The sequence below is a fragment of the Bombus pyrosoma genome, linkage group LG8, assembly GCF_014825855.1.
Source record: "Bombus pyrosoma isolate SC7728 linkage group LG8, ASM1482585v1, whole genome shotgun sequence".
NCBI classification, from domain to species: Eukaryota; Metazoa; Arthropoda; class Insecta; order Hymenoptera; family Apidae; genus Bombus; species Bombus pyrosoma.
Genome location: NC_057777.1, coordinates 5,781,907 through 5,807,441, shown reverse-complemented (window position 1 = coordinate 5,807,441; position 25,535 = coordinate 5,781,907). Strand labels below are relative to the sequence as shown.

Here is a 25,535-nt window from a genome sequence, read left to right as displayed (position 1 = left end):
TTTCAATCTATTCTGGTCCAGTGATACAACGCATATTTATACGGCGCGTGAAAATATAAGAAATTTCTATTACACGACGTTATACGAGTAAAGCAAACCAGGGTCAGTTTAGCGAATTTGGATAGTCGAATATGGATTATACCGTTGGGTCATAGTGCGACGCCACTTGGCTCGATGGGTCATCCAAGTGGACTGTCACAGCTAATATGGATTAGGGTTCTAAGCTTCCGTAGAGAGACGTGGGTCACGAGATTGGATACGTGCGCGTGTCGTGCAAATAGAATAAGCACGTGCGTTGTCAGACCGTAGCGATAAGTGAGCCGCTCGTCCCAACAGCGAAATATGTATAGGCGCTGTTGTATGCATTAAAAGGAAACCGAGACTATGGCGCAAGGTGCTGATGATATTCATCGGGATATGCGAAGCGGATAGCGAGAACATCAAGAGCGGGAATGGCACCGATAAACAGACAATAATGGAAACTTTACGGCGACAAGAATTTGGCGAAACGACGCGCAACGAACCAGCTCTCTAGCTAATGACCCGCAATGAAGTAAATTCCCCTGTGACTCGAGTGTCATTAACGCTTCTGTCGTTCCGTCTGCGAGAAGTTTACTTTATGAATCGCTCTATACGCTGTCCAACGACAGGGAAAACGATAACGAAGTGTGTCTAACGGGTTTTCTCGTTGATCATAAAACGAAAGAATCTCTCTATTTCTTTATTTTCCTTTTCTTCGTTCGTTACGTCCCTAGTCTCGTTCTTTCGTTGATGTAATCAATGTTGATCGATGATTATACATTTAATGGGAGATTATTAGCCAGAATGATAGTATATCTATTCACCGCATCACACGATTGAAGATCAAAGGAAGGAAATACGATACGTACATTTTTCTCATGTTTTTTTATTTTAAACTTTACTTTAACTGTTTGATTTTACCAACGTGTAATCAGATTTCTTGCTCGTTATCTTGCAACATCGTACCCGTACAAGAATTGAAAATCGTAGAATGGTTTCATAAATTATGACACGCGGTGTGCAAAGAAATTAGAGTGAAAGATATGTAGGAAAAAATACACCATGCAAGAAGGAAAACGAGGTTTTATCTCTATAATTAAATCTCAAAAGTGTATCATTTTAATCCTGCAAAGTTTCCACGTGAAATTATATCGGTGATTTGTATCGTTCTGATAATTTCTACTGTTAATTACGATTAAAATTGTGCCAGCGATAGAGTACTTTGTGGCATGAAATTCAAGCCTTTATCCGTATAATCGATTTCAATCGATAACTATTCATTCGACAGATTATTGGTAAAACGTATTACTAGGAAACTGATGGCAGTGTATCCGCAGTACAACCGTGTCATTTAATTACGGCCAAGTTTGCGGTAGTAGAGGAATACTCTGAAGCTTAAAGTCCTTCGAGTGTAAGCGTTCTTCTCCTACCTCTCCTGCCACTGTCGTAACGAGTAAACAGCTAATAGTCCTTTCTTACTACGTAATCGCATGTTGATTTATACCACTTATGGAGCAGCGTGGTGACTAGCCAGATACAACCACCGGGGGCACTATAACCAATAACGTGTAACGAGTTTATAAATTCGCCATAATGGTTACTACTGTTCTTGTCAATTAAATTTTACTGTCTTCATTCTCGCCAGCGCAGTTTTTATTCGTTTAACAATTTCGATGTCGATCGTTGTTTCGCTTGTACGTCGTGTTTATCGGAAAACACGTCGCTTGGTTTCTTTGTTTCTTCTCGTGTCACTTAGCAAGAAAAAACAACACGGGACAAAAGAAAAACGGGCCACGCGGAATTGAAGGGCAGTCTCGCGTCATTAACGTTTTGCTGTTTTAACGATAACGGTTGACATTAAGTAGTCACGTGGTATTTTATCGTGCTGCTCTTCCTTCTGCAAGACTTCTATCACTCGCTGACCTGCAAACAACCACTCCGCCGACGCTGCATCCACAGACAATGCCGGGAAAGTACAATGCGGCTCCTCGTGTCGCGCAGAGCAGCCAGACTTCCAAGTTTCTTACCTCCCCGGTCGTGCCAATTTTGCGGAGAGAGGCCAGAATTTTCATTAACTTTCACGGAAAATACGGGGCTTCTGTAACTTTCTCCGACTTTTCTTAGAATTCCATTTGTCATCAGACGGCGTATATTTTATGCAAATTGGTATTTTTGCGCATATAATTAAAAAGATGGAACTTAAACAGAAGACTGTTTTATTTGTTCGATATTGCAAAAAGTATGTTCTAGATATTTTATATACCTTTGCGTATTACGAGCTCCCCGTACATCTGTACATTTTCAAATAAATGCATAAAAATCCGTAATCTACATATCACGCCTCGAACGTTTCAAGAACTCCAAGTTACTTCGTGTTGGTCTTAGCATCGTGTTCCTGGTGATTTTTCTGCTGATTACTTTTGGAAGAGGGTATGAAGATACAATTACAGGATCCCGAATGGTTCTACAAGGCACCAGACAGGAATATTACAGAGCTTAAAGAGGCACACCGAGCCGACAATTTGATTAAATCCTAATCTCCTGACAGCTGCTATCGAGATCCGGCAACTTTATATCGTACGGTAATCTCGGCATTTCGATTATTAATATTTCGATTATTAATATTTCCAAGTACGATGGAGTGCGTTAATTGCTGTTGTATGTGAAACAATAAAATTGCAACGTGTAAACACGAGATATATCGTTTTGATCGCACGAAGATGCAGAAGAATCATCACATTTTTTTATTTTTCACGGGAAAACAATTTTAAAATTCAGTACGTTATAATTCAGCTTCGCGGTGTCGGAAAATTTTGTGGAAATCGAACTAGACGGGATTTGGATGATAGCATTAGGTGAGATAGAATAAAAATCCGATTAAAATTCAATACTCTTAACGTAACATTGTTTTATCAAAAAACAATGCCTTCTATATTGAAAATTTCTGGCCGTTTCTGCTTATTTGTTATACTTTATAACTAATTTATTTCAATGTTGTATTTCATTATTCGACAAATATTCAATATACGCAACCCTCTTGCATGAAATATGAAGCAGCACAATTGATTGCCAGAAACGACACGAATTTTCCGAACCGCCTAGTAATTTGAATAATGATGGATAAATAGGGAAATAATGATCGAAGCTTATTAATATATGCTCATATTTTCGTGTTAATATATCGACTGATTAATTAATTTAAACAAACTCATTATTTACAGTAGAAATATCCCGCTGATAAAATATCGAATGTCAGTAAGAGAGATCTTTGAATTTTAATCTGCGTTCGAATTTCTCTGATTACTCCAAGCTATCAGAATAATGATGTATATGCAAATATCGGAGGATTGAGAATTATAGCGGTGTCAGTCAACTTATCGCTACTTTTCGTGAAACGATATTCCGAATTTATTATCATAAAGGGTTCGTTATACTTTTCAGACCATTTCAATTATATCCTCGTTTTCGCTATTAACAATATTTTTCCACTTCTTTGTTATTATATTAGACTAATGGTGTTTCGTAACAGTGCCGTGGGATTTCACGCATATTCGTAATTTTCAGAATATAATTAAACAAATAGCATCCCGGTAAAAAATTATTTTACTACCAATATATCCTTACTGTCGAAATCACTATACTTTGCACACTTTATATATATTTCATATTACGTGCGTTCTGTGCAATTTTACACCTTTGTCTATTCATAACATACGACGAGTTTAATTATTCTGTTGGAACTTCAAGATTGAATCTTAAAAAGTCAGAACTTGAAGCAATCCCATCTTTCTACATTATCAAACCAGACAATTCGCTTTTTCACAAACCGAAGAGAATCGGACATTACCCGGTCGTGCTTTTATCGCTCAATTGAAGATTCCGAGATAAACGAAGACGTTTTACATTGTCGAAATTACATCTCGATAATTTGCGAATGATACGCGAAGGGATTAATTAATACAAGGTTGAGCCGCAATTGACCGTGGACACACGATGGGGTGGAAAAGAATATTTTTCACCGTTCCCCACGTTCCATAACCGTCCCTCGTTTATCTTCCGCGCTCCAAGATTGGCGCTGAAGGATACGTCAATATAGCGTAATCTGGTTAAACATCCTAAGCCCGAAGAAAAGAAGATGACGAGGACGACAATGGCGCTATATCCCCCTTGTACTTTTTCTTGCTCCCCTTCTTCTCGTCGTTTGCGATATTCGATCGTCACCGAAGTTACGATCGAAAGAGTCGAGAAACCCTCCAGATGACGAATCAATCTCGACTGTGTCTACGCAAATAGTGGCTTGACTGGCCAGTCGCTTTCGACCGGATGCTATAACCGACTAGAACGAGGGAGGAGATCGAAAAGTCCACCCTCTTCTCTTTCTGGGACAATGGAACGTGGCCATTGAAGGAATCCAGGACACTCCGGGATATTATCGTTTGCAGTTCCTTTGGATTCTATATTTTATATTCTACGTATTTGCTTTCCCATGGTTTTACTGCTCCAAAGAAATATCTATTTTATTTTGTAGGTTTTACAGCCTCTCTCTCTATCTCTGTCAGTTGAAATATTAACGTGTATAACCGACATGTGATAGCGACGTCTTTGAGAGCGTGGTGTAATAAAAAAGTGAGATACTTTTCTATGAATCATCGAGGGATCAAGAGCCAAGTGTATTTCAGAAGCCAAAGTGATCAGCTCTGACTTTTCTAAATTTCATGATTATTAACGAACCTCTGAAGAAACGATTTGATTCCACGAATTTATTCCTTCAACACAAATAATCCAAAGCTTCAAGAGTACTAAAAAAATTGTAGCGTTCAACTTGTTCTTCTTTACTTTTTAACTAGCCGCTCTCTCGCGGTTTCGCCCGCACGGTATTTAAATTTATGTCTACCACCCACTGTTTGAACACCCCCTAGGAGTTGAATGTTGGAAGACGTTTAAACACGTGGCTGTCTATTTTTAATGAGGAGTTTGTTTGCCTGATTTCAAATCTCCAGCTTCAATGGGCAAAGAGATACGATCGTCCTTTGAGAAAAACAGCGTAACTTTTTCTCACCCCTGTAAGGGTTGAACTTGGAAAAACGCTCCAACACGTGTTTGTTTATTTTTAATGAGGAGTTTGTTCGCCGAATTTTACGTTCTTAAATTCAGCAACTAATTGAATATGGATATCATATAAAAAAAGAAAGGTTACCCCTTTGTCCCTTTAGGATACGTGCTTCCAAAAATCTTTTCTTACAGCATGCCCACGTCGTGAAAGTAATGAATTAGTCACTTTCTCGTTATATATATAGATTTATTCAGTTGATCAATTACAACTTTGAGTGGGCCATTGAAAACTCGATAAACGAGAGTTTTATGGATTATTCTATTTCATCTGCATCTTATTGTTAAATATACCATTTATTGATGCTTTATATTTAACTGGTAGAAACCTATCTGGAAGCCAATATCCGTACGTCGTTCTCTAAGAACCGTTAAAAACAGGTATTAATAATAAAGTATTAAGTAAGTGTTAAAAAAGGTCGTTTTCTCAGCATTATTAAAAACAAGTATTAAAAAGTGCCTGCAGCACTTTCATAAACGAGAAACATATTGAACATGACAAGTAACGAAGGTTTACGGAGAGTTAAACCTTTTCCATCGTGCTTACATTAAACATTCAATAATCGTGATCGCCATAAAACGAAGGGAAGGGAAGTAAAGTATCGAGCACGAAGGTTACCCCTGGAAAAGTTTCAAATTTACGAGCTCGTCGTTTCAACGGAAGAGTCGAAAGTTTCACGGCCTAGTAACTTCTCGACAGGATAGCCGGTTCGTTGAGGGAGAAACGGGAAAGTCCAGCTGTGAATGTGACTTAATTATTCCTCCCAAAAGCCCTCCGTTATACGCGACTACGCTGTCGAAAAAAAAAAAAAAAAAAAAAAGGAAACAATCGTCGCTCGGACAACGTCGATAACGAACACTGCTGCATAAATGTTCATATTTCGAAGCTCTGCAGAAGTATCTCGTTTGCAAGTCGATATGCACGCAAAAGTGCTTATACAAATTGCTTTGCAGATTGTTGTTTTTAAAACGATACTCCAAATTCAGATATACATATTGATTGTCTTTGGATGGATATCTCTAAATTTCTATGATGTATTTTACAATAATTGATGGGCTGCTTGTACAAATCGCTTTCGCGCTATATGTTGTATTTAAAACGATGCTTCAAATTGATATGCGCGTATCGAATATATTAAAATGGATAGATTTCTAGGTACGTTTTCAAACAACGATATAATTCTCTGAAATATTCTTTGAAGATAGTATTGGAAATATCCTCGGAAGTAAATAATGCCAGCTCTTTTGCTTTCGAACGTAAAGCAAAATATTGATAATCCTCTTGAGATTTTCGAAGATCTCACGTTCGAACGATTTCGTGAGATCTACTATACGATGTTCATAAAAATATTCAGAAATCTGATTCATCGTGGCAATTTTTAAATTCTCGAGTGTACGTATTTCAAGGACGCAAACACAACAATTTTTCCGAACAGCATCAATTGACAGAGGTCGTTCCGTTAGCTAAACAAGCTCGCGATCGACCATTTCTGATTGTTCTCGTTGCTGAAATATGTCGAACTTTCTCCAATGAAAGCTACACGTCAAACGTTCAAACCGACGTACCTGCTCAATCCGTCGAGGAATACTTGCTCAATACATTGAGCTTTCCCCTCGAGCGACTCGGTTGTTTCGCAAAAACGATTCATATCGATGTTTCCTCGGAGAGGCCTTCCCTGTGCTTGTCCTCTTCCTCGGCATAGGCAATAAGGCCACCCTTGACCGAATTTATTCTCATTCCCCTTCCTATTTCCGGCATCTACCTCCTCGTGTCATAACAAATCGAGCAGAAAGTTGCACGAAACGATAAATAAATTTGATTTCGCTCGACAGTTAATCGTGGGCAAACCGATATTTTTCTGAAATTCTGAATATGAATATGATTTCCCGAAGCTAAGATTTTATATTTCAGATCTACTGTCTCATCCCATGGTGACGCCGATGCCTTTCGGAAGAACAGATTTTTTCTCTGATTCGTTGAATTGACCCGATCGATGATCGAGTTAGGTGGCTTTTATCGACACCTTCCTGGCTCAAGTTCCGGCGAATAACGAAGTAGCTGACGCCTTTGATTAATGATACTTGGCCACGACTCGGGACTGCCTTGTAACACCTTGTAACCGGCCAACACTGCCTGCCGTTTAAGAATTATCGACTCCGCCAGGAATTTGAAACTTTCGTCGCTAAATATTTCCCGAGAGACCGATGGATCGCTGGAAGAAGTGGGTAGATCGCGAGCCTGATATAGAACCAACCGACGGTAAATATTCATAGAGGCTACGCTGTTATCGTTTAACGACTTCCAGCTACAGCTATTTAACATTATAGCTGCCGACGATTAAAATACCCCGTGATCCTGAATTCGCGGTACGAGCAAAGTCAGAAACTCTATGGCAGATTCTATCACTTAAAATAAGTAGAGAGTCGGGGATGATGAAACTACGGCGGAGGCCTCGTTTCTGAGAAAATCGAGTTTCCAAAGTTGTCTGTGATAGAATCTCCCCACATAGAGTTTTTGATGTTTTTTTTTTTTTTCTACCACGAATTTAGGACCACGGTGTATACTTATTTATGCTATAAAAGAAAAGAAAAGGTAGAAAGAGGAGGGATGTACAGCTTTATAGAATATATTGGAGGATCTTGAGAAAGTTTATTGGATCTCGTGTTAATTGATTTCCCGCAGGCGGCTAACATCGATCTAAGTTTTTCATGCGAAGAATGTTCCAGGCAACTTTTCTTCTCGAATAACAAAGTTTTCTTTCGTTCTTAAATACCTCGATGGCCATTTCAAGTAGCCGAGAGCGCGGCTATATAAGAGATCGGCCTTTTTCAACTTTCAATGCCATGGGGAGTTAGCAAAGTTTCTTTCCAGGAGTGATATTCGACTATGATTTCAAAATTATTCGATTCCGATACTTTTCGCATCGGGAAGCTCGACACGATTCGATTGTGAAACTCGGGTCCCGTTGAAAATTTCGAATACGAGAGTGGCATTAAAGCGAGATTTAACGAGTACGCCAATCGACGCCAATAGAAACGCAAACCTTCGCCGAACAGCGGAATTAAAAATAAAAGATCGCTCGAGAGAGACAGCTGCAAAGCGCAGTTTGCGGTCAGGTGTCCGCTTTCTCCATACCGCGAATTTGCAAACGATTGTTCCACGAAATTATCGATAGCCACGAAATTGCAGTGAAAATTCCTTGCGCGCGATCTTTTTGGCATTTGATCCCTTCCGAAATTCTATTAGAAAGAGTGGAAAGGGAGGATAGTGATATGAATTTTACATAAGCGCAGAATGAATTAAATAGTTATGTCGTATGCTACGATATCAAAGTTGCGCACCTGCGACAGAACACCGTGTAGAACATTAATTAACGCGCAATCCCAGGCAACGCTCGCTGTTTAATTAATAGCGGTAATTACGTGCAATTGTCTAAATGAATTTACGGGACTGTCTTGTTGGATGGCTGTAATAACCCACCTACACACACACACACACACACACACACTTATATTACATTTATATTTATATAATATTTATATATAAAACAAAGGACTGAAAAATAAGCTTCCCTATAGCAAAAAGATCGAGACTGTGTTGCGAGTATTTTAATTTAAAAATGAAACATTACAAACGCGATATATACGTGAGATAATTTTCTATAATAAATAAATAGATATATCCTATTGTAAATTCTATAGTAAATAGACAATAAGTTCTATGAACCACTGTGCGTACAGAATGAAATCTAAACTAAATCGCAGGAAATGGCAAGAAGTCGCAACCAACTCTATTCTATATTGAGATCAGCTGTAGGAGGTTGTAGAGTAATTAATCGATTAATCCCAGCGGATCCCCGCACGTTCCCGCATTGTCTTTCGGAGAATGGCCACCCACGAGACTCGGGACAATTACACGGCCGATGGCGGAGTAGAATCGCTTCCTCGAAACCGAAACAGGACACGCCGTTTCGATTTGATATCATGAGGAACAACGGCGAATTATTTCACGGCGATTTAATTAATGACGGCCGTCGCGCTACGAATTCGTTCGCGAGGTTGTCGCGCAGGCTACGGTGAAATCGCATTAAAACGCTGTATACGTCGATAATGACTTCCCTAAATCGTGCCGATATTTCGCCGCTACCTTATACGCGAGCACGATCTATATGGACATTGGGAATTGGATTATCGATACATCGTGGCTCGCCTATATTGTCTTCGAGATATTAAAAGGCGAGCCGCAGAGATACTGAACGACGAAATCATGAAATTTCAAAGAACCAGCCTGTAGTTTCGATACCCGCGGTTCACTTCGGTTTCGTACGATCGGCTCATGTTTTATAGGATCATTTTCATTGCCGTTCACGTACACTCTAATTGAAAATTCAGTTACACGTTGCCTTCGTAGTGGATGCATAGTGCTAGTAACCTGAATGCATTTAAAGCAGGAAGCCGCCGCTTGGCGGAACAGTCGAATTTCGCTTAATCAGCCGGTTCTTGTTGTTCCTCTTTCATTTGCAGTGTTTTCAGCGTTGATTAATAAATACTTTGATGCACATTGTCGTTCTTTGTACCCGTACTTCGGATTTTTGTCCTTTCGTTCAAAGGCTTACTGCGCAATCACTCCGAATTTCGAAAATTTCAATGTACACGCGAAAAAATAAAGTTATACCCGAGTACTACTTTGCGTCTGTTCTTGTCCTCCGTGTGTTGGATTTTTTTTAAACTCCGAATCAAAGGATCCTCTAAATTAATGTTTTTGAGACACAAAAGGATATGGGTACTTTGATATTCTTTTTTTTCCCCTTTATACAGAATCAAAGAGAGCATTAAGATATCGGAAAATATACGCTAAACTTTAGGAGCACGAAGTCAAAGGATCCTTTATATTAACGTTTTCGAGATACAAATACTTTGATACTTCTATATGGAGAATCAAAGAGAGTATCCATTTCTTGATGGATATCTTTACCGGAAAAATGAAGATAACCTTCGTATCTTCACTTCGAATCTTTGAAACGTATTATGCGACGCATGATTTGAAATTATTTCAAAATGTTTGTCTAAAGCTTCAACTGATTTCAGATCATTGAATCGGTATGAAATCCTATGAATTCGAATATCGTTTAACGTGCAAGAATCGTTTCTATGATAACACGTTCGTATCCATTTCCCATACTAAATCTGAAACGTATGGCCGTTAGGTACACGTATCTGATATCTTTCGACAGTAGTGAAGTATTTCCTCAGGGGCGTAGAAAAGTACGCTGGCATGGCCGATAAGGTTTGACACCGATGGAGAGGCAGTCTGGAAGCCACGACGGGAGAAGCTGGCAGTGCTTTCGTCGATGCTCAAGATGGTTGGAACCCAGCCAAAGATTATCCCTAGCATCGTTCCTTCGGAGACTTCATAACCGAAATAAGCGAGTTCGGATCCTCCTTGCTGCCGCTATTGAAATCCTTTTGATCCTTTCCAACCTCGGCATCGTCGATTTTCTCTCTGATCGATTTCAGGGATAAATACCGACGCCTACGCGAGCCACGATCGTCCAACGGAATGAATGATTCATAAGCGCGACTCTGTTGGAATTTCAATCTGTTTCCTGCGGTCACTGTTTATCGAACCGACTTTCCACGACCCTTTGCTACTGTCCACTCGAGGAATCCGTGGTTTTCGAAGTGGATCGTTCACCAAATTCGTTATTTCGAAGATAGTCTTGTTTAAGTTTATTTCGGGATTTCCCTCTTCTCTTCTGCCTCCTTGTTTTGATTGTGAGAGTCGACTGAGCGATGTATTTCGTTAGTAATATCGTTCATGATGGAGTTTCGTGGAGTTAAAATATCAGAAACTGGAGTGTTTTAATAAAATTATACCCGAGGAGAATTCTGAGATGTCAGAACTATGAGATATTTTTGCAGTTATAGTTTGCATTTTAATATGTCGATGAACTTGTTTGGGGTCTGTTTTGGATGATAGAATTATTCATTATATAGTACCGTAATTTCAAGCGGCTGTAAGATAGGAAAGGAACCGGGCATAGTCGCTCGGAAAATAGCACGGCGAAAGTGAAAGAGACAAAGGGCGCTTTTCAGTGCATATAAATGGCGTGGTGTGGTTGCTCAAAGAAAAAGAGGAAAGGGGAATACGTTAAGAGTTCCAAAAGTGGTCAATTTCGTTTGAAGTCATATCTGTTAATCTAATATAATTACTGTGTGTACACCATTATTTGTCATTAACTCTCTCGATAGATTTAATCCTCAACTCAAAGATAACCTTATTTTTCTTATTTCACACTAAAGACTGTCTTCCTAATAGAATAATTTCCTTTATAATACATCTCTATCCATAACTCATATAATGACAGATAGTTGAAGAAAATATGATATGACTCATTTGATAAATCCTAGAATTCGCATTTATTCGAACGACCATTAGTAAGAAGAGATAGTATGGAAAGAATCAGTGGGCCAATTCATCAAAAAACACACGTTGTCCTGGAAATATATTTTAGAAATGGATTGAATATAGCGAGACGTAAACTCTAATGGCCATGTAGCCTACGCGTGGAAACGTCAGGGCGAAACATGCAATTATGGTAATTAAGAGATCAATTATTTTACCAAGACGTACTTGGTATTTAATTAAAGCTGGATCGAAGATACTTCGGTGTTAATAAATCTCATGTCCGCGTCGTTGGTCGCGTTAGAAATACGTAACGAGAAAAGAGAAATAATTTCGCAGACGGGATAAGTTCCGCTTAGGGTGAAATTAGTTTGGTTGGATATTTGCATTGCAGCCTCGTTTCTTGTAAATACAGATATACGTCCAGGCATTCTAACTACAGCCGATTCCCGGTATCATGTTCTCAAACGCATCCAACCGAAAATTACTCATCCCCGTGGTGTCACGACATCACCCATGTTTCCTGTCCCGTATTGCAGAATCATCGCCCGCGCGAATTTTCAGAACTCCTTCCGTACGGTTGAAACGTGCTTTCATTGAATGAACTCGGACGCTCGATTGTTTAAAACCAAGCGGCCGTGAATGCTATAAACGTCATTTTACATATCGAAATCAGATTCGGAATAAAGACAATATTAAACCGTAATTAAATAACAACGTATTTGCTCGCGACAAAGAGGTAGGTAGCTTTAGCTATACCGTTGATGATATTTCGATTACTATAAAAGTTAACAAAAGCTCGGGATAAAGGACGGGAATTGAAATAAAAGGAACCACGTCGACGGCGGAATCAATACAGAGAACATGGCAATCTCGAATGCGAGGGAAACCAACGACCAATATGTACTTGTGTACTACGCAAACTATAGGTTCGCTTATGGTCGATCCTCGGGAATCATGGAAACCGAGGGAGCCAATGATAATAGGAATTAGCCAAGTTCAGCGTACATCCGGCGCAGCTGGTGCTTGGCTATAAAGTGTTTCGACGCGGGGTGAGGGAGCTGGCTTGAGCGGAGGCTTCTTCTGGAGCGCATAAAACGGCCGGTCATAATCGCAGAGACGACTCCATAAATTTTCTTTATGCCACAAAGAGCAGCTCCATCGGTTATGTAATTTGGAATTTCATTGGCGCATTAGGAACGTTAAGTGCCGGGCCAGGGGTAATAATTCTTTCAGCTGTTTGTCGGTGGTGGATGGTTTATTGCGAATGGGGCAATACGCGAATACTCGTTCGAGAATTTCACGGCTGACGCAACGTTTTGGTACATGCTCCGCGATGCAATCGAGACGATTATGCTAGCCAACCGATAGTAATTTCGATACACGATGAATATAATCCCAAGTGAAACGAGTCAACGTTGCGTCCGACGGTAGGCAAATCGGATATTTCTGTCGATAGATTTTACAAAACTCGGGAATGAAAATTCTGCACATGTTGCCAAAGCGAAGCATTTAACAGCGTTGTAATTTTCTTTATATTTCTAAATCTTTTTATTAGAACAAACAAGAACGAAAAGGTAGTTGTTTCTAGTTATTACCAGAGGATTTGTCGAGTGAGATTTAAATAATTATGAGAAGGCGACGCATGCGTCAATAGCAGGGATTGTGCGATTTGCCCTTTTCTAAAGGGGGAGCTTACTTCTACGTTTAAGCTGGATGGATTTTTAATGTGTCTGTCAGAATTGAATAAAGTCAAAGTTTCCTGTATAGAGCTTATAAAAAATTCAGCGGTGTGTGCAAAGAACCCGATAACGTTTGACAGTGACTTATAGATCGGTGTGTTTTTAATGTACTCGTATAGACCATCTTCGGTTTCCGCTCGAAACGCGATAAATCATAGTTAAAAATTTTAGTTTACACCTTCACTTTGCAACTTTGTACAAGCCGATAAACGATCATCGTCGTATTCAGCGAAGGACCGCAGCTCATATCACCTGTCTCATTCATTTTTCACTTGGGATCGATAACGGGTGTATGGGTTTGGACCAAGGGAATTGTACCATTGACGAGTCACTTCGCTTATTAATAATTGTACGTACATACCCAGAAGTCCGTTTAAATATTCGTCGGGGAAGCTATTCGAACAACACTTTGCTGTAACACTGATTCACGAAAGTACTTGAATACGTGCAACAAATAATACAAATACAAACACATATAATATGTTCATAAAAGGTATGTACAAATGTTCGAATACTTTCACATGTGATTTACTGCCTGTAAAACTGAACTTAGAAGGAAGAAACAAAAGTGAAAAGCAACAAACAAGAAGTAAAATCTCAAGAGGGGACGACAACGTCCCCTCTTGAGACTTAACGCGATAGATACCTACAATTTTCCATGACGTTGAAGTGATCATTTCCCGAAATAAATTCAGAATCGGAATGATTGATGACGCACCTATTACCCGGACACAACGCGTGATGTATTCGAAGACAAATAACGTTCATTCTTGGAACTTTTTTTCGTTTTCGTGAATTCTCTGGGCAAAAGGGGATTCTTTAAAGGGATGAAAATAATAAACGTGGATAAGGATAATCTTTGTTGCTCGGTAGTTTTGACGCGGATATTCTAATCGACATGTCGATCAATTCGAGTAATGGATAAACGGTTTTCAGATCGTCAATCTACGGCGTACCACCTGCTCGACACCGATCCTGTTTACTTAATTACACGCCTCTCAACTAAACACCTCGATAACGTTTTAATTGTTCGTTATGTAGATAATCGCTTTTCTCAGCTAGAAAATCGTAAATCGTTTGGATAACGATCGATGTACTTTACGATTCAGCAACGAGTCCGTGAAGTGTCTCATGAAATGGTGGAAAGCGATTTCGATGAGAAACGACGGTGGCAAGGGAACTTCTTAAAGGCAAAGAACTTAGGTTATAAATTCTAAAAACTGTGAATAAATTTCACCAAAAAAAAAAAGGTTGGAAAATTACTTCAGTAAGTTTCGAAGTGTCGCGTGAAGCATTAAGATATCGTTGTAACGTTGAAGAACGAGTCGGGGAGCTTTGAAATTTCGACGTACGTAGTTGCGGCTGCTTGAAATTGCTTCGCGACACTACTTTATTCATGCCACGAGTAGCATCGTGATGATGATACGATACATCAAATTGTTTTATAACACTCTACAACATGGTCGTAAAAAATGTATGGAGACTGTTTTGTTTATGTTAACACCGTGGTAAAATATTCCTTTCGATATTCTTGAAATGAACAGCGAGGAGCACCTGGTTCTACGTACCATCGATCTTACTGGATGGTTTAGCCCTGGAATAGGTTATACCGTAAGCAACAGTGTTGTTATCCGCGTGCTGCTGATTTTCTAGTCTGATACGATTAACGTGTTCGCTGAGGATCTGATCTTCCTTTCTAGTCTGCGGATGTTCATGAAAATTTGTAACCTGATAAGTTCTTTCGTCAGTTTTTCTCTGATGTCATCTTGAAATTCTTGTATTTCAACATAAAACGACATGAACAATGGAAAATCAACAAAACTCTACTTATCGTCTATTTAATATAGGTACATTCCTGTAGTGCATTTCGCCTTTTACGTTCAGATCGATGTCACACATATGACCAAAAGCTACGTACCAACTCTACAGAATCAACGTGCTACGCGGTAGAACAAATTGAAGCTAATATGTTCAGACTGTTTGCTCTTTTATAACCAGTCCTTATCAGCCATTTTCGTGTAACTTACAAATGGCTTTTTCAAGCACTACGATCCGAAGGCTGTAATGGGACACACTGTAATCTTTGTTCTATTGCTACTCATGCTGGATCTTCGTGCTTGCACGTTGTATAAGGAAGCAGGAGGAACTCGATTACGGTTCTGATAATGGATTTGAACGATTAACGAGGCGGTCGATGAGTTTATGGCTGTTCGAGTCGCGGGCTCGATCGAAAAACGGTCCCATTTCGATCACGATTTCTCAAGGCAATTATCTCTGCTACTAATCAGTTGGAAGTGGGCAGACTTCCGTGCGGCTCGCGCGAAACTAGGTCGCCAGTTGGATCACTGCCGCGGAAAGTTTCGAGAATCTTTAGCTTTCATACCGTCTATTTCGGGTCGGAACGCGCGTGCCAGCTGGTAACACTTTATCTGCTAATAACCGGCGGCGTAACGAATTAATATCCAGCGGTATTATTAAATTCCGCGTTTCGACTTTATCTGAGCACCGCCGCGGGCGACGTGACTCGTGATGGCGCTGAAAGTACGCCAACTGCGTTCAATATCGCGCAAAAATACAGAGGGAGAGAAAGGGAAAGAGTAGGATTTAGGACCATTCTTCGTGACTGTAGCGACTCTGAAGAGAAGTGTCGTTTTAACACGTTCACTGTCCGGGAGCTTTAAGCGATCACCATTTGTACGTCGCGCGCAGGGATAAAATGCTCAGTGAAATCCACCTTTCTCTATTGCTTGTACGATGTGCCGGTATTTTTCATTAAGCGAAGAAAAGGAATTAAGGACTTTTAAACGTGAACCTCTCCGCAGTTAACTTTTCTTGGCTTTTTGTCGATTTTGTAATTCAATTACATAACTATAAGCAAGGATATACAAATGGCTCACAGGACAGTGGACTTGTTAAGAATGTTTCTAATGTAGCATTCCAAACTCAAGAAACCTTGTGCCTTATGTTTCCTTATAATTCCTTAATAATTCCGTATAATTATTCAGAATAGGGGCCGATCTTTGTCATTCGTGTCGAGAAAAATTAATCAATACGTTGATTAACTTAAGCTCGTCAACTTCAGTGAGACGTCCCCTATTCCAAATACATAATTGCCCAACCCAAACATCTCCCTTTCCTTGATACAAAACCGATCAAACTAAAAATTCCTGCAACTCGATTCAACTGTCTAAAGAAAACTTTCCCTCTTCACACACTAGCAAAATCCAATTGGTCAGAAGGTCGATGGTTACGGTACCTGAACTCGTCCCATCGGTGGCGACACCACCAGAAAGATTCTCATGGTGGCCTTGAGAAAGTCATCCTGGTTGCGGTTGGTTTCGTGCAGCGCGGCCTCGGAGATGCTGGCGCTGCCCTGACCGGTCTTCCGGCGCACTTTGCGCCTGATGCTGCCCACTAGCCTTCGCCAATCCTGTCCGGGACCGGTTGCGCCAGCACCGGATGAGCTCCCGGCACCGCCACCACCCCCGCCCCCGTGGGTGGGCGCATCCTGGCCCTCCGATGACTTCGCGGGGCTCTGCTCGCGACTCGACCGCCGACTTAGGACACCGCGACCGTCCCTCGCGGCCGATGCGGACACCGTGCCGCTTATTCCAGGCCCCGCCACCGGCTGCGAACCACCCGGGCAACCGTTCACGGCCTCCGTACCCTCAGCACCGGCGAACCTCTCCGCGGGCCCGCCACCGCTGGGCCCGGTTGCCCCACCCTGACCGAACGAACCAATCGCGTATCGTCCGATTCCGCTGCTAATGCTCAATCTACGAACCAGGTTCCGCAGGGCACTCCTCTGCTGCTTTTTGGGCTCTTCGTCCGGGCTCCTCTGCTTCGGCGTTTCCGCGCTTTGGCCCAGCTGGCCGATGAAGTAGAGGGCTTCCTTGATACTCCAGTTTATGGTGATGATTGATGAGTACCAACAAACTGGGTGTCAAAATTAGTATTCGTTATAGTGGCGGAGATGTTTGAAATTCTTGGGTCGAACAGTATCGTTTAGTATCGGTAGAAAATTCTTTTTTGAGGAAAAGACAAATTTGGAAGCTCGTTTGGATGTCGCTTGAAATCTTTGAGACTTTTAACGTAGGTAGTTGGTGATCGATAATCCGTCTGATCGACAGTGCCAGGAGCCTGTTCGTTGTTCCAACTCAAAGATCAGATAAATTTGGAAATCTCTCTCGCTGCTGTTTCGAGCCTTGGAGACCATTAACGTCGATCTTTCTAACGGATAATCCGCTTGATGGACGGTGTCAGAAGCTCGTGTTCGTTGTTCCAGTTCAGAAACGATGTCTTCAAGCTGTTACTGTGTAATCGGACCAATCGATGTAGTATTGGAAATTATACTCCGGTAGGTTTCTATACCTTTCTAGGGCACCGCTTGCGCCTGGGAAACCCGATTTGTTATTGTCTTCGGAAACTTCGATTCGGATCGCGAAGTATCACTCGTCTCTCTTAATGAACTCCGATAAATTTCAAGGAAGCAACGGCTCGAAATAAAACCAAGAATTCACAGTCGTCGCGAAAACTTTCTTTTATCGGGGAAGATCTCGAGGCCGCTTTCCGCGTTAGCTATCGGCTCTATTGACACCTTAGCCACGTACTTCGGCTTGCAAGTTGATTGCATGGAGAGTCACGTTTCAACGGGACGTTGCATCAGGCGCGCCACAGTTACACACTCGAGTCGACTTTTCCACGCGAGGACGCACGAAATACGTCTCATGGGTGCTAACACCATTTGCCTAATGTCAATCGTTCGATCGTCATCGAAAAGCAGTACCCCAGGAGGCGGCGCAGCCTTTGAATGTCGCTGATATTGGCTGTGAGCACAATGGATCCTAAAAGCAGCAGGTTCGTTGCGGAAAATGCGTCCAGGTGGTCGTGACACCAGTTTAGGTCGTCGAATTCATCGAGTTTTTCGTCGATCGAGTCGTGGCTGCTTTTTTCCGCTTTTCAGGTCCACGAGGTGCTCGTCACGAACGCCGTTTGCTATGGTTCCGGCAGTTCGATTGTTCGACTATTGCCTCGGATCACAATGAATCCGGTGTTTTAAACTTTCTGCGCGCGAGTACCGGCGAAACTTTAGATAGGTCTTTTGAAATCGTAGGTTAAATGACGCGCGGGAGTGACCGCGATCTCCTCGTTTCTTCGAAACGACCTTAAAACCTTCCAATCTTTCGGTGGTTCCCAACTTCTGTAAAATTGAAGGTCGATCGTTTTTACGGGCTACGTCTCGAACAACTGTCCCTTTCGTAATTAACTTTTAATGAAAAACTTGGAATCGTGGCAAATACTCCTTAAAAGCAGGACTCTCCTTTCTCTTTTCTTCTCCTAAGTATCGTAGCAGGGATTATGCAGCTTTCAACGGATGATGTTTTTTAACTTCTTTTATATAGATTTTTATGCAGCGTCTTATATAGCATTATATTGCTTGCTTAGGACGATCCTTATTTAAAAGTAAGTCGATGTTCCGTTTTTTTTTTTTTTTTTTTTTTTTTTTTTTGGTGAACAATACGGTGGATCCTTTCTTCGTGAATGTTTAGTCAATGTTTGTTAACTGTGACGTTGATCCAATAACGCAACGTCGTTCTCGCGTTTGCAGATCTTGGGGGATGAGTCGGTATTAACTTTCGCGAGCGACGCGTGGCAGTTTGCGTTGTCTGGCATCTGTGTAATTAACGAATCTAATGAATGAAAATTGCCCTGTTTGCGGATACGGTGAAATCTAGCCTCGTAGAAATATCTGTCTGGAAAATCGAGTCTCTGAGAAGCTGTCCGCGAAAAACTTGTTAATACACCTGCGCACTTAGCGAACCGAGACACGTGTCGCGACGAGTTGTTGACCTGAAAGTAAAACTACCTTAAAGCGCAACGACTTTCGAGGAAACCCTCCCATCCTTTTAATTATTCAGAAAGCTGTATTCACGTTCAGTCTGGACTCTTCAAGAATCGCGTGCTCGTACGTTGAATTAAAAATTTGTTCTTATATTCACGAAGGAAAAGAAGGTACACGCTTTATAGATTTTCCACCTGTTTTCAGGAAACTTATATTTGCGAATTAGACGAGTTGTTCGAAATAAAGAAATGAAAATTCTCGTTACAATACCAATAAATTTCAAAATATTTTGTATAGAACATATAATACATTCATAGAAGGTGTCTACAAGTAACCAAATACTTCCGTCATCTTATGCATAAAAATTTTATTTCGCTTCGGAAAAGAAGACGTCTGAGAATTCTGATGAAATTCAAATCTTCCTTTTCGCGTTATCGAACAATCTACGTGCAAATAATATATAGCGCGGCGAATAAACCGAACGTAAGCGAAGAATAAATTCCGTTGGATGAAACGATCCGATCGTCGTGTATCACATCGATTCAGCGATTCGTGCAGCTCGCGAGTATGATTGAAGTGAAGCCGCGTGGAAAAATAAATCGACCAAGTAATTTTTCCCAACATTTTAAGATGCATACACACGGCCTTGCAAATATGTACGTATACATCGAATATACAATGCTCGTGGTTCTGCATAAACTCGCTATATTGACATACGCGTATTTTTAAAATCGAGAGGAACTCGAGTACAGCTGTTTCAGCGGAGGCGGAGGAATTACGAATGAATACACACGTTTCGTCCCTTTTGGCGGTGACACGAGTAACAATGATTCGGAAGGAAAATTCACGTAAGAAAATTGAGAAAGAAATTCGACAATACGAAGATTTATTGTTTTACGGATGTCGTAGTCTTGTTCATTAAAGAATTTCCAAGGAAAACTTTCATTACATTTTTTGCATCACTTTTGGAGATTAAACATTGCTAATTATTATTTCTTTACTACCAAAATTTATTACAATGAACGTAAAGTAAGATAATTATTATTCTATTGTCTGGTTTATATTCAACATGTTAAAATTCATTAGTCAAAAGCTCTTAATTATTTTACTCAACACCCTGAAGGACCAAATTTAGTTTTCGCCACAGTATGCGAGCCTCTGAAATTACACCGGTTTAAAATAACACTGGCTCGATCCTTGGTACACGGTTTTCGTGTTTGTCGTCCAATTACAGATGTCCTTTCCTTATGTGATCGAGATCCGGTCGATAAATCTTCTTTCATCCCCGGAAATCCCCTTTCTCCCACCGTAATTCACGCTCCCTCACGAAATTTCTTGGGGATACCCGCTCGGATACTCATAGTCGTCTACGTTTCATCAAGCCAAATTCTACTCTACAAACACTAGGATTCCTACGTTCTAAATTGCCGCTAAAGAGCACTTGGACTGTACGCGAACGTGTTCCGCTACAAAGAGTGGCATTATTCAGACGTATTTCCGATTTCAATCGTTTTTCGTTACTTGGAAATCTACACTACGAGTCTAGAACCGTCTAATATTACGGTCTACAAAAGTAAAACTCGAACTCGGAAGATGGGAACAGGTTATTCGCTACGACATTGATCACCTGCCAGTGTCGATTTGTATTCGTTTGGTCACTACACACTTGAAAAACGTGATTCTGCTTGCAAATTCTCGGCGAACACTCGGCTAGAATTTTCCTTTTCTTGCGGTAGTTTCTTGGAAGCAGGCCGGTGAATTTCTAGCGAGCGCGAAAAAATCGATTTGTTGACGAAAGTGGACGTGTTGCAACGTGTCGCAACCCTTGAAATCACTCGCGGAAACGAGTCTTCCTAAGCCAAGCGCAGTAAGGAAGGGTTATTTGAATTTCTTAAGCTTCAACAACGCATTAAAATTCAATCTTCTAAACTTGCTTGGAATAATCGAACTTATCATATACTGCGAGACACTACCGAGATTAAAGAGATACCATGTACTTTAATTTCAGCAAGAAAAGATATTGAAAACTGGAAAACGATTTGTGCTGGAATTATTTGCTTCAAGGGGATGTTTGAGATGTCGTTATATAAGAACTAACGAAATAGACAATCAAATAACTGTTAAGAATAAAGTAATGTACACAGGTTATTGAATTATGATAATTACAACTGAGAATATTAAAATTAGTTGAACAAATTTCCCTCTTGATGACTAGAAGTTGTAATTTCGTAAAAGGCTGTCGACGTAAGTACACGATATATTTCACTGTTTATCGCGCCACTAATAACCAATTCTAAAGTCTATCTCCAAATGTAGATCTGTTAAAAGAATTGTTCATAACCAATCAGTTAGCTTAACCCGATTGAAATATCTTTCTTGACCAAATAATTCCACTCTACCGCGTAATTTCCAATCAAATAATGTCAATCTTACTGTTTTCCGCGCAATTACTTTTCAGATTTGAGTTTTAACGTAGCGTAGTGACAAGAAATCCCCTGATCTCGAGTTAAAGACTCTTTAAGGTTCGATTTATCAACCTTTCGGAGGAAGAAGATTTTCTTTACCCCGAAGAAGACTAATTAATCGAGCGCGTGATTCAATTTAGGTCAGCATTCGTTATCTGTGCGTCACGCTATAATCCCTTTACGACTGGCGACCTTCCCCTAATTAAGATTTCATTACGAGAGAAATATCGGATATGGTATTGCGATCTGAAAAGCCACTCGAGCTCTATCAGGATTTTTCAATGAACCGCGGAGGTTCGTTGCGTCATTATCTGGCAATTAGCAGTCTGGATAGCTTGTTCGTGGACAATTAATCCCCCGTGTCGTATCGATGATCCCTTTAATTTAGAAGGGAGAAAGGGATCGTTGCTTAGAACCAGGGCTCGAATCAAAGAGGGTAGGCAAATAACGATTAAAGCAGAATTAATTGGTCATCGATGCGTGAGACACAAAAGTATCTACGTGGAGGCACGGTTCGTGATTAAAGTTAGAACCCGTGATACGATAAAGTCGATTCAATTGAATTCGAATTATCATTCTAAACGCTCAAACACTTTTCTGCCTTGCTCCTTCGAATAGCAGATAAAAGAAACGATTACGTAGGTCCCTTAGGGAAGAAGTCGATTAAAAGTTCATTAGAATTCTGCGATCACAGTCGGCAATAAAATTATTCCTTCTTTGAAACTCTCCTCGGCGCTCAGGGAACACGCGTTATTTCAAGCTGCGGCCCGCCATTTTTCAGTCTACGCACGACACGACGCGGATGCCTCCGCAGTAGAATAAACCGAGATATGCATGACAGTCTATTTTCTAGTGGAAAAGCGCTCGCCAGATTCTTTTCTTAAATTATAGCCGGGATACCTTTACTTCCATTACGTTTCCACCATTTTTATTCTCTCTAGGATCGATTAAAGGTGAAATGGAATAAGTCGAAATATTTATACACTGCAATGAAATATAGATTTAATCAAATCATATGAAATAACTGTATACTTCTTTAAGTATATAACATTCTATCCAACTTTATAAAATAATTTTATATATTTCACTGTAAAAAGTATTCTACCAAGCTGTATAACATTTACTATCTACATTGCTACATGGCTACATAGTTTTTACTATCTATGTGGCTCACCAAAGTATTCGAACGTTTATTAGAAACTTTTTATGAATGTACCACCGAGATATTCGCCGAAAACCAAGTTAATAAAACCAGGCTTCATAACTCGTAATGCCAGTAATTTTACAAAGAAGCGTAAGTCATTATATATAACGTGGAATTCCGTATCTTTTCGGGGCAACGCGAGATAAACTGGCTGCAAGTAGAATCACACTGTATACGTACGGACACGGCTTTCAACGAAATATCCACCTTACTTTTTCGGGATTAACAGCGACAACATTTCGACGAATCTGTTTCCAACGTTAGTTACTGCGAGCTTTGCGACTCTGTAGGTGTATTTCCTTTCTTTTTCTCCATTACGGGAGAGAGAGAGAGAGAGAGAGAGAGAGAGAGAGAGAGGAAGATAGAATTCTCGCGATTGAAATAGAATCTAACTTTCGAAATATTCGAAGAATTCTTTCGAAAGGGGAATCTATTTAGCTGATGGAATCCAATCGATCGAAATTCTGCAGAAACGAGATTGATAAACGAACCGTGGTAGCGGCTGGTTTCGAGCTAGGGATTCGAGGTTTGTCGCTGGTCTGTTTATGTGTTCGCGACTATCCAAGCACCGGCGATTCTCTATCCGTCTTTTCCAAATATTGAAATTTCTCTGATATCGTTGGTCGAAGGTAACAACGCTAGTTCACGTATCGCGTTAAGCTCGCACGTTCAACAAGTTACACTAGTCGTTACACGAGAATCACACGGAGAACGTATTTCCTGCTTTGTCGTTCGTCTCTCTCGTGGAAATCTCGATAATATCGATCGTGGTTGTTCAGTATTCTCGGTACATAAAGTGATAACTAGTTCGGTTCCGCGGTACATGGAACTCGCGAACTAAACGGTAATCTATAGGGCGTTTCATGATTTACAGTTACTTTTTGAACGAGCCAGCCAGCCTGTGAAGGACTCCGTGCAATTCGGAGCACGAACGGAATGTTACTGCTGTACGGAAGCGGCTTACGAATTCGTTCGATCTAATTTTACGAATTTACGTTGGCAACGATCGACTTTTGTCCCAGCCAGTCTTTAAACCGATTCCGCGTGCTAATCCCTCGAAGCATCGCTAAAAACGACATCGTAATCCGTTTACGGGCTGTATTCTGTCAGCTTAATAAGCGACCAGAGGAGAAATATTCGAGTCAATTTCGTTCGAGAGAGCTCACCTATCGAGAGTCGTTCGCGAGGAGAGCTGGAACCCACCTATTAAAACGAAAATCTGATAGATGGCCGCCAAGTGAAGTGGAATTCTGTCCTTTTAGGCACTTTAGCTTGGACTGACACACTCCATTTCCGTGGCCCCTCTTCTCTTCTTTTGCTCTATCGCGCCATTAGCCGGTCACGTGGCTGATCGATCGTGAAAGAATCGCTTTTCGAGGAGAGCTCGCGAATTTAAAACACTGCTACCCCACCTCTTGTCGCGCAAGAAGAGGAGCATTATGTGCTTGATTGCAAATACCCCTCTCTTTGGAGAAATTCGATTCAACTCGAAGTCTTTCCTGTGTTCTCTGAACTATATCGAGGTTAGTGAAGTTACACGTAAAAAAGTTCCTTTTGAATCCCTGCTTTGTACGAGATTCAGGATATTCCGAACGGTTCGATCGTTTCAAACTGTATTACTACCTATTTTCAAAAAAAAAAAAAAAAAAAACAAAACTTGATTGAAATACATGTGAAATAAGTTTGCCATTTACCAACGAAGGAAATTTCAGGATACCTTTGTGAAGCATTTATGAAAAATTGATAGGATATATCTGAATCGACCCGTCATGAAGTATAGCTCTTATCAAAGGCTTCATTGCGAAAAGTCTAATTTGGCTAGAAAACTAAGAATTTAAAACGTCATCAATTATTCTTTAGGACGGTACTGGCTCGTGCTTCGTGTTTCGTGAAAGAAAATAACAATCGGAATAATTAATCCAACCTTACGAGGAGCAAGAAGAAGATAGAATTCCATATATATATGCGTATTCACGAACGTGAAACATGTATGGATTTTCAAAGTCGGAGAAACTCGAAGCATTCTACGTTGTGTCGTGTCATATAAAAGATTCTGTCTTTCAGAAACTACACCACTGCGCGATAGTGTGGTGTAGTTTCTATGTATATTTTCGATTTTCTTTCAAACTCTGCAAATATGTTTTACGTCGTATTACGGCGCAAACAAAATTTTAAAATGTTACTGTAGATATAATAAACAAGTACATTTGTCTGTGCAATTAAACTCGTAATATTTCGCGGTTAATGTATCCTAACGAGGAAACAGAAACAAAAATTTTATTGCAGATGAGACAGAAGTCCCTCGCAGTTCCAGTAGCTCTTCTCTAAAGTAAACTTGTATTTGGCAAAACTGCAGGCGAATACGTGGATGAAACAGCCTGGAGTTTCATTCGACTGTAACATTCGATATTCTTTTTTACACATCGTCGTTCGCATTTGTGGCTCGACACTGCTCGCTTAATCACACTCAGATCAACGACAGGTACTCGCGGTTTGTTAAAAGTTTTAACAACTTGCTTACCAGTTTCCCTCAGTTTGTAGAATAAATTCACGTTATTATAGAGAGTAGAATAACGCGTTGCTTTTGGTTAAAAAAAAAGAGACGTTCGTCGCGATAACAAACTACTGTCACAGCGAGACAGAATTCGCGTAAGGAAGCATCCTTGAATTTGACTCGCCACGCCCCAAATACGCTTCTGAAATCTTTCATATTCAACATAATGTCACATTATGCGCCACTTTAAAT

At 40.5% G+C, this 25,535-nt stretch overlaps 1 protein-coding gene across 19 annotated transcripts in view; it reads right to left on the bottom strand.

The window, feature by feature from the left end:
* The window catches only part of LOC122570238 (pleckstrin homology domain-containing family G member 5), an 86,005-nt gene that overhangs the window by 30,322 nt on the left and 30,148 nt on the right, over positions 1–25,535 (bottom strand). Inside the window, exon 2 of one of the 19 annotated variants that reach the window (XM_043732329.1) lies at positions 16,535–18,951. The exons of the other annotated variants lie outside the window; for them this stretch is intronic. Within the exon in view, the coding sequence (XP_043588264.1) occupies positions 16,535–16,579 (45 nt within the window). The 5' untranslated portion in view covers positions 16,580–18,951. The remainder of the gene's footprint in view (positions 1–16,534; positions 18,952–25,535) is intronic. 19 annotated transcript variants of the gene reach the window in all.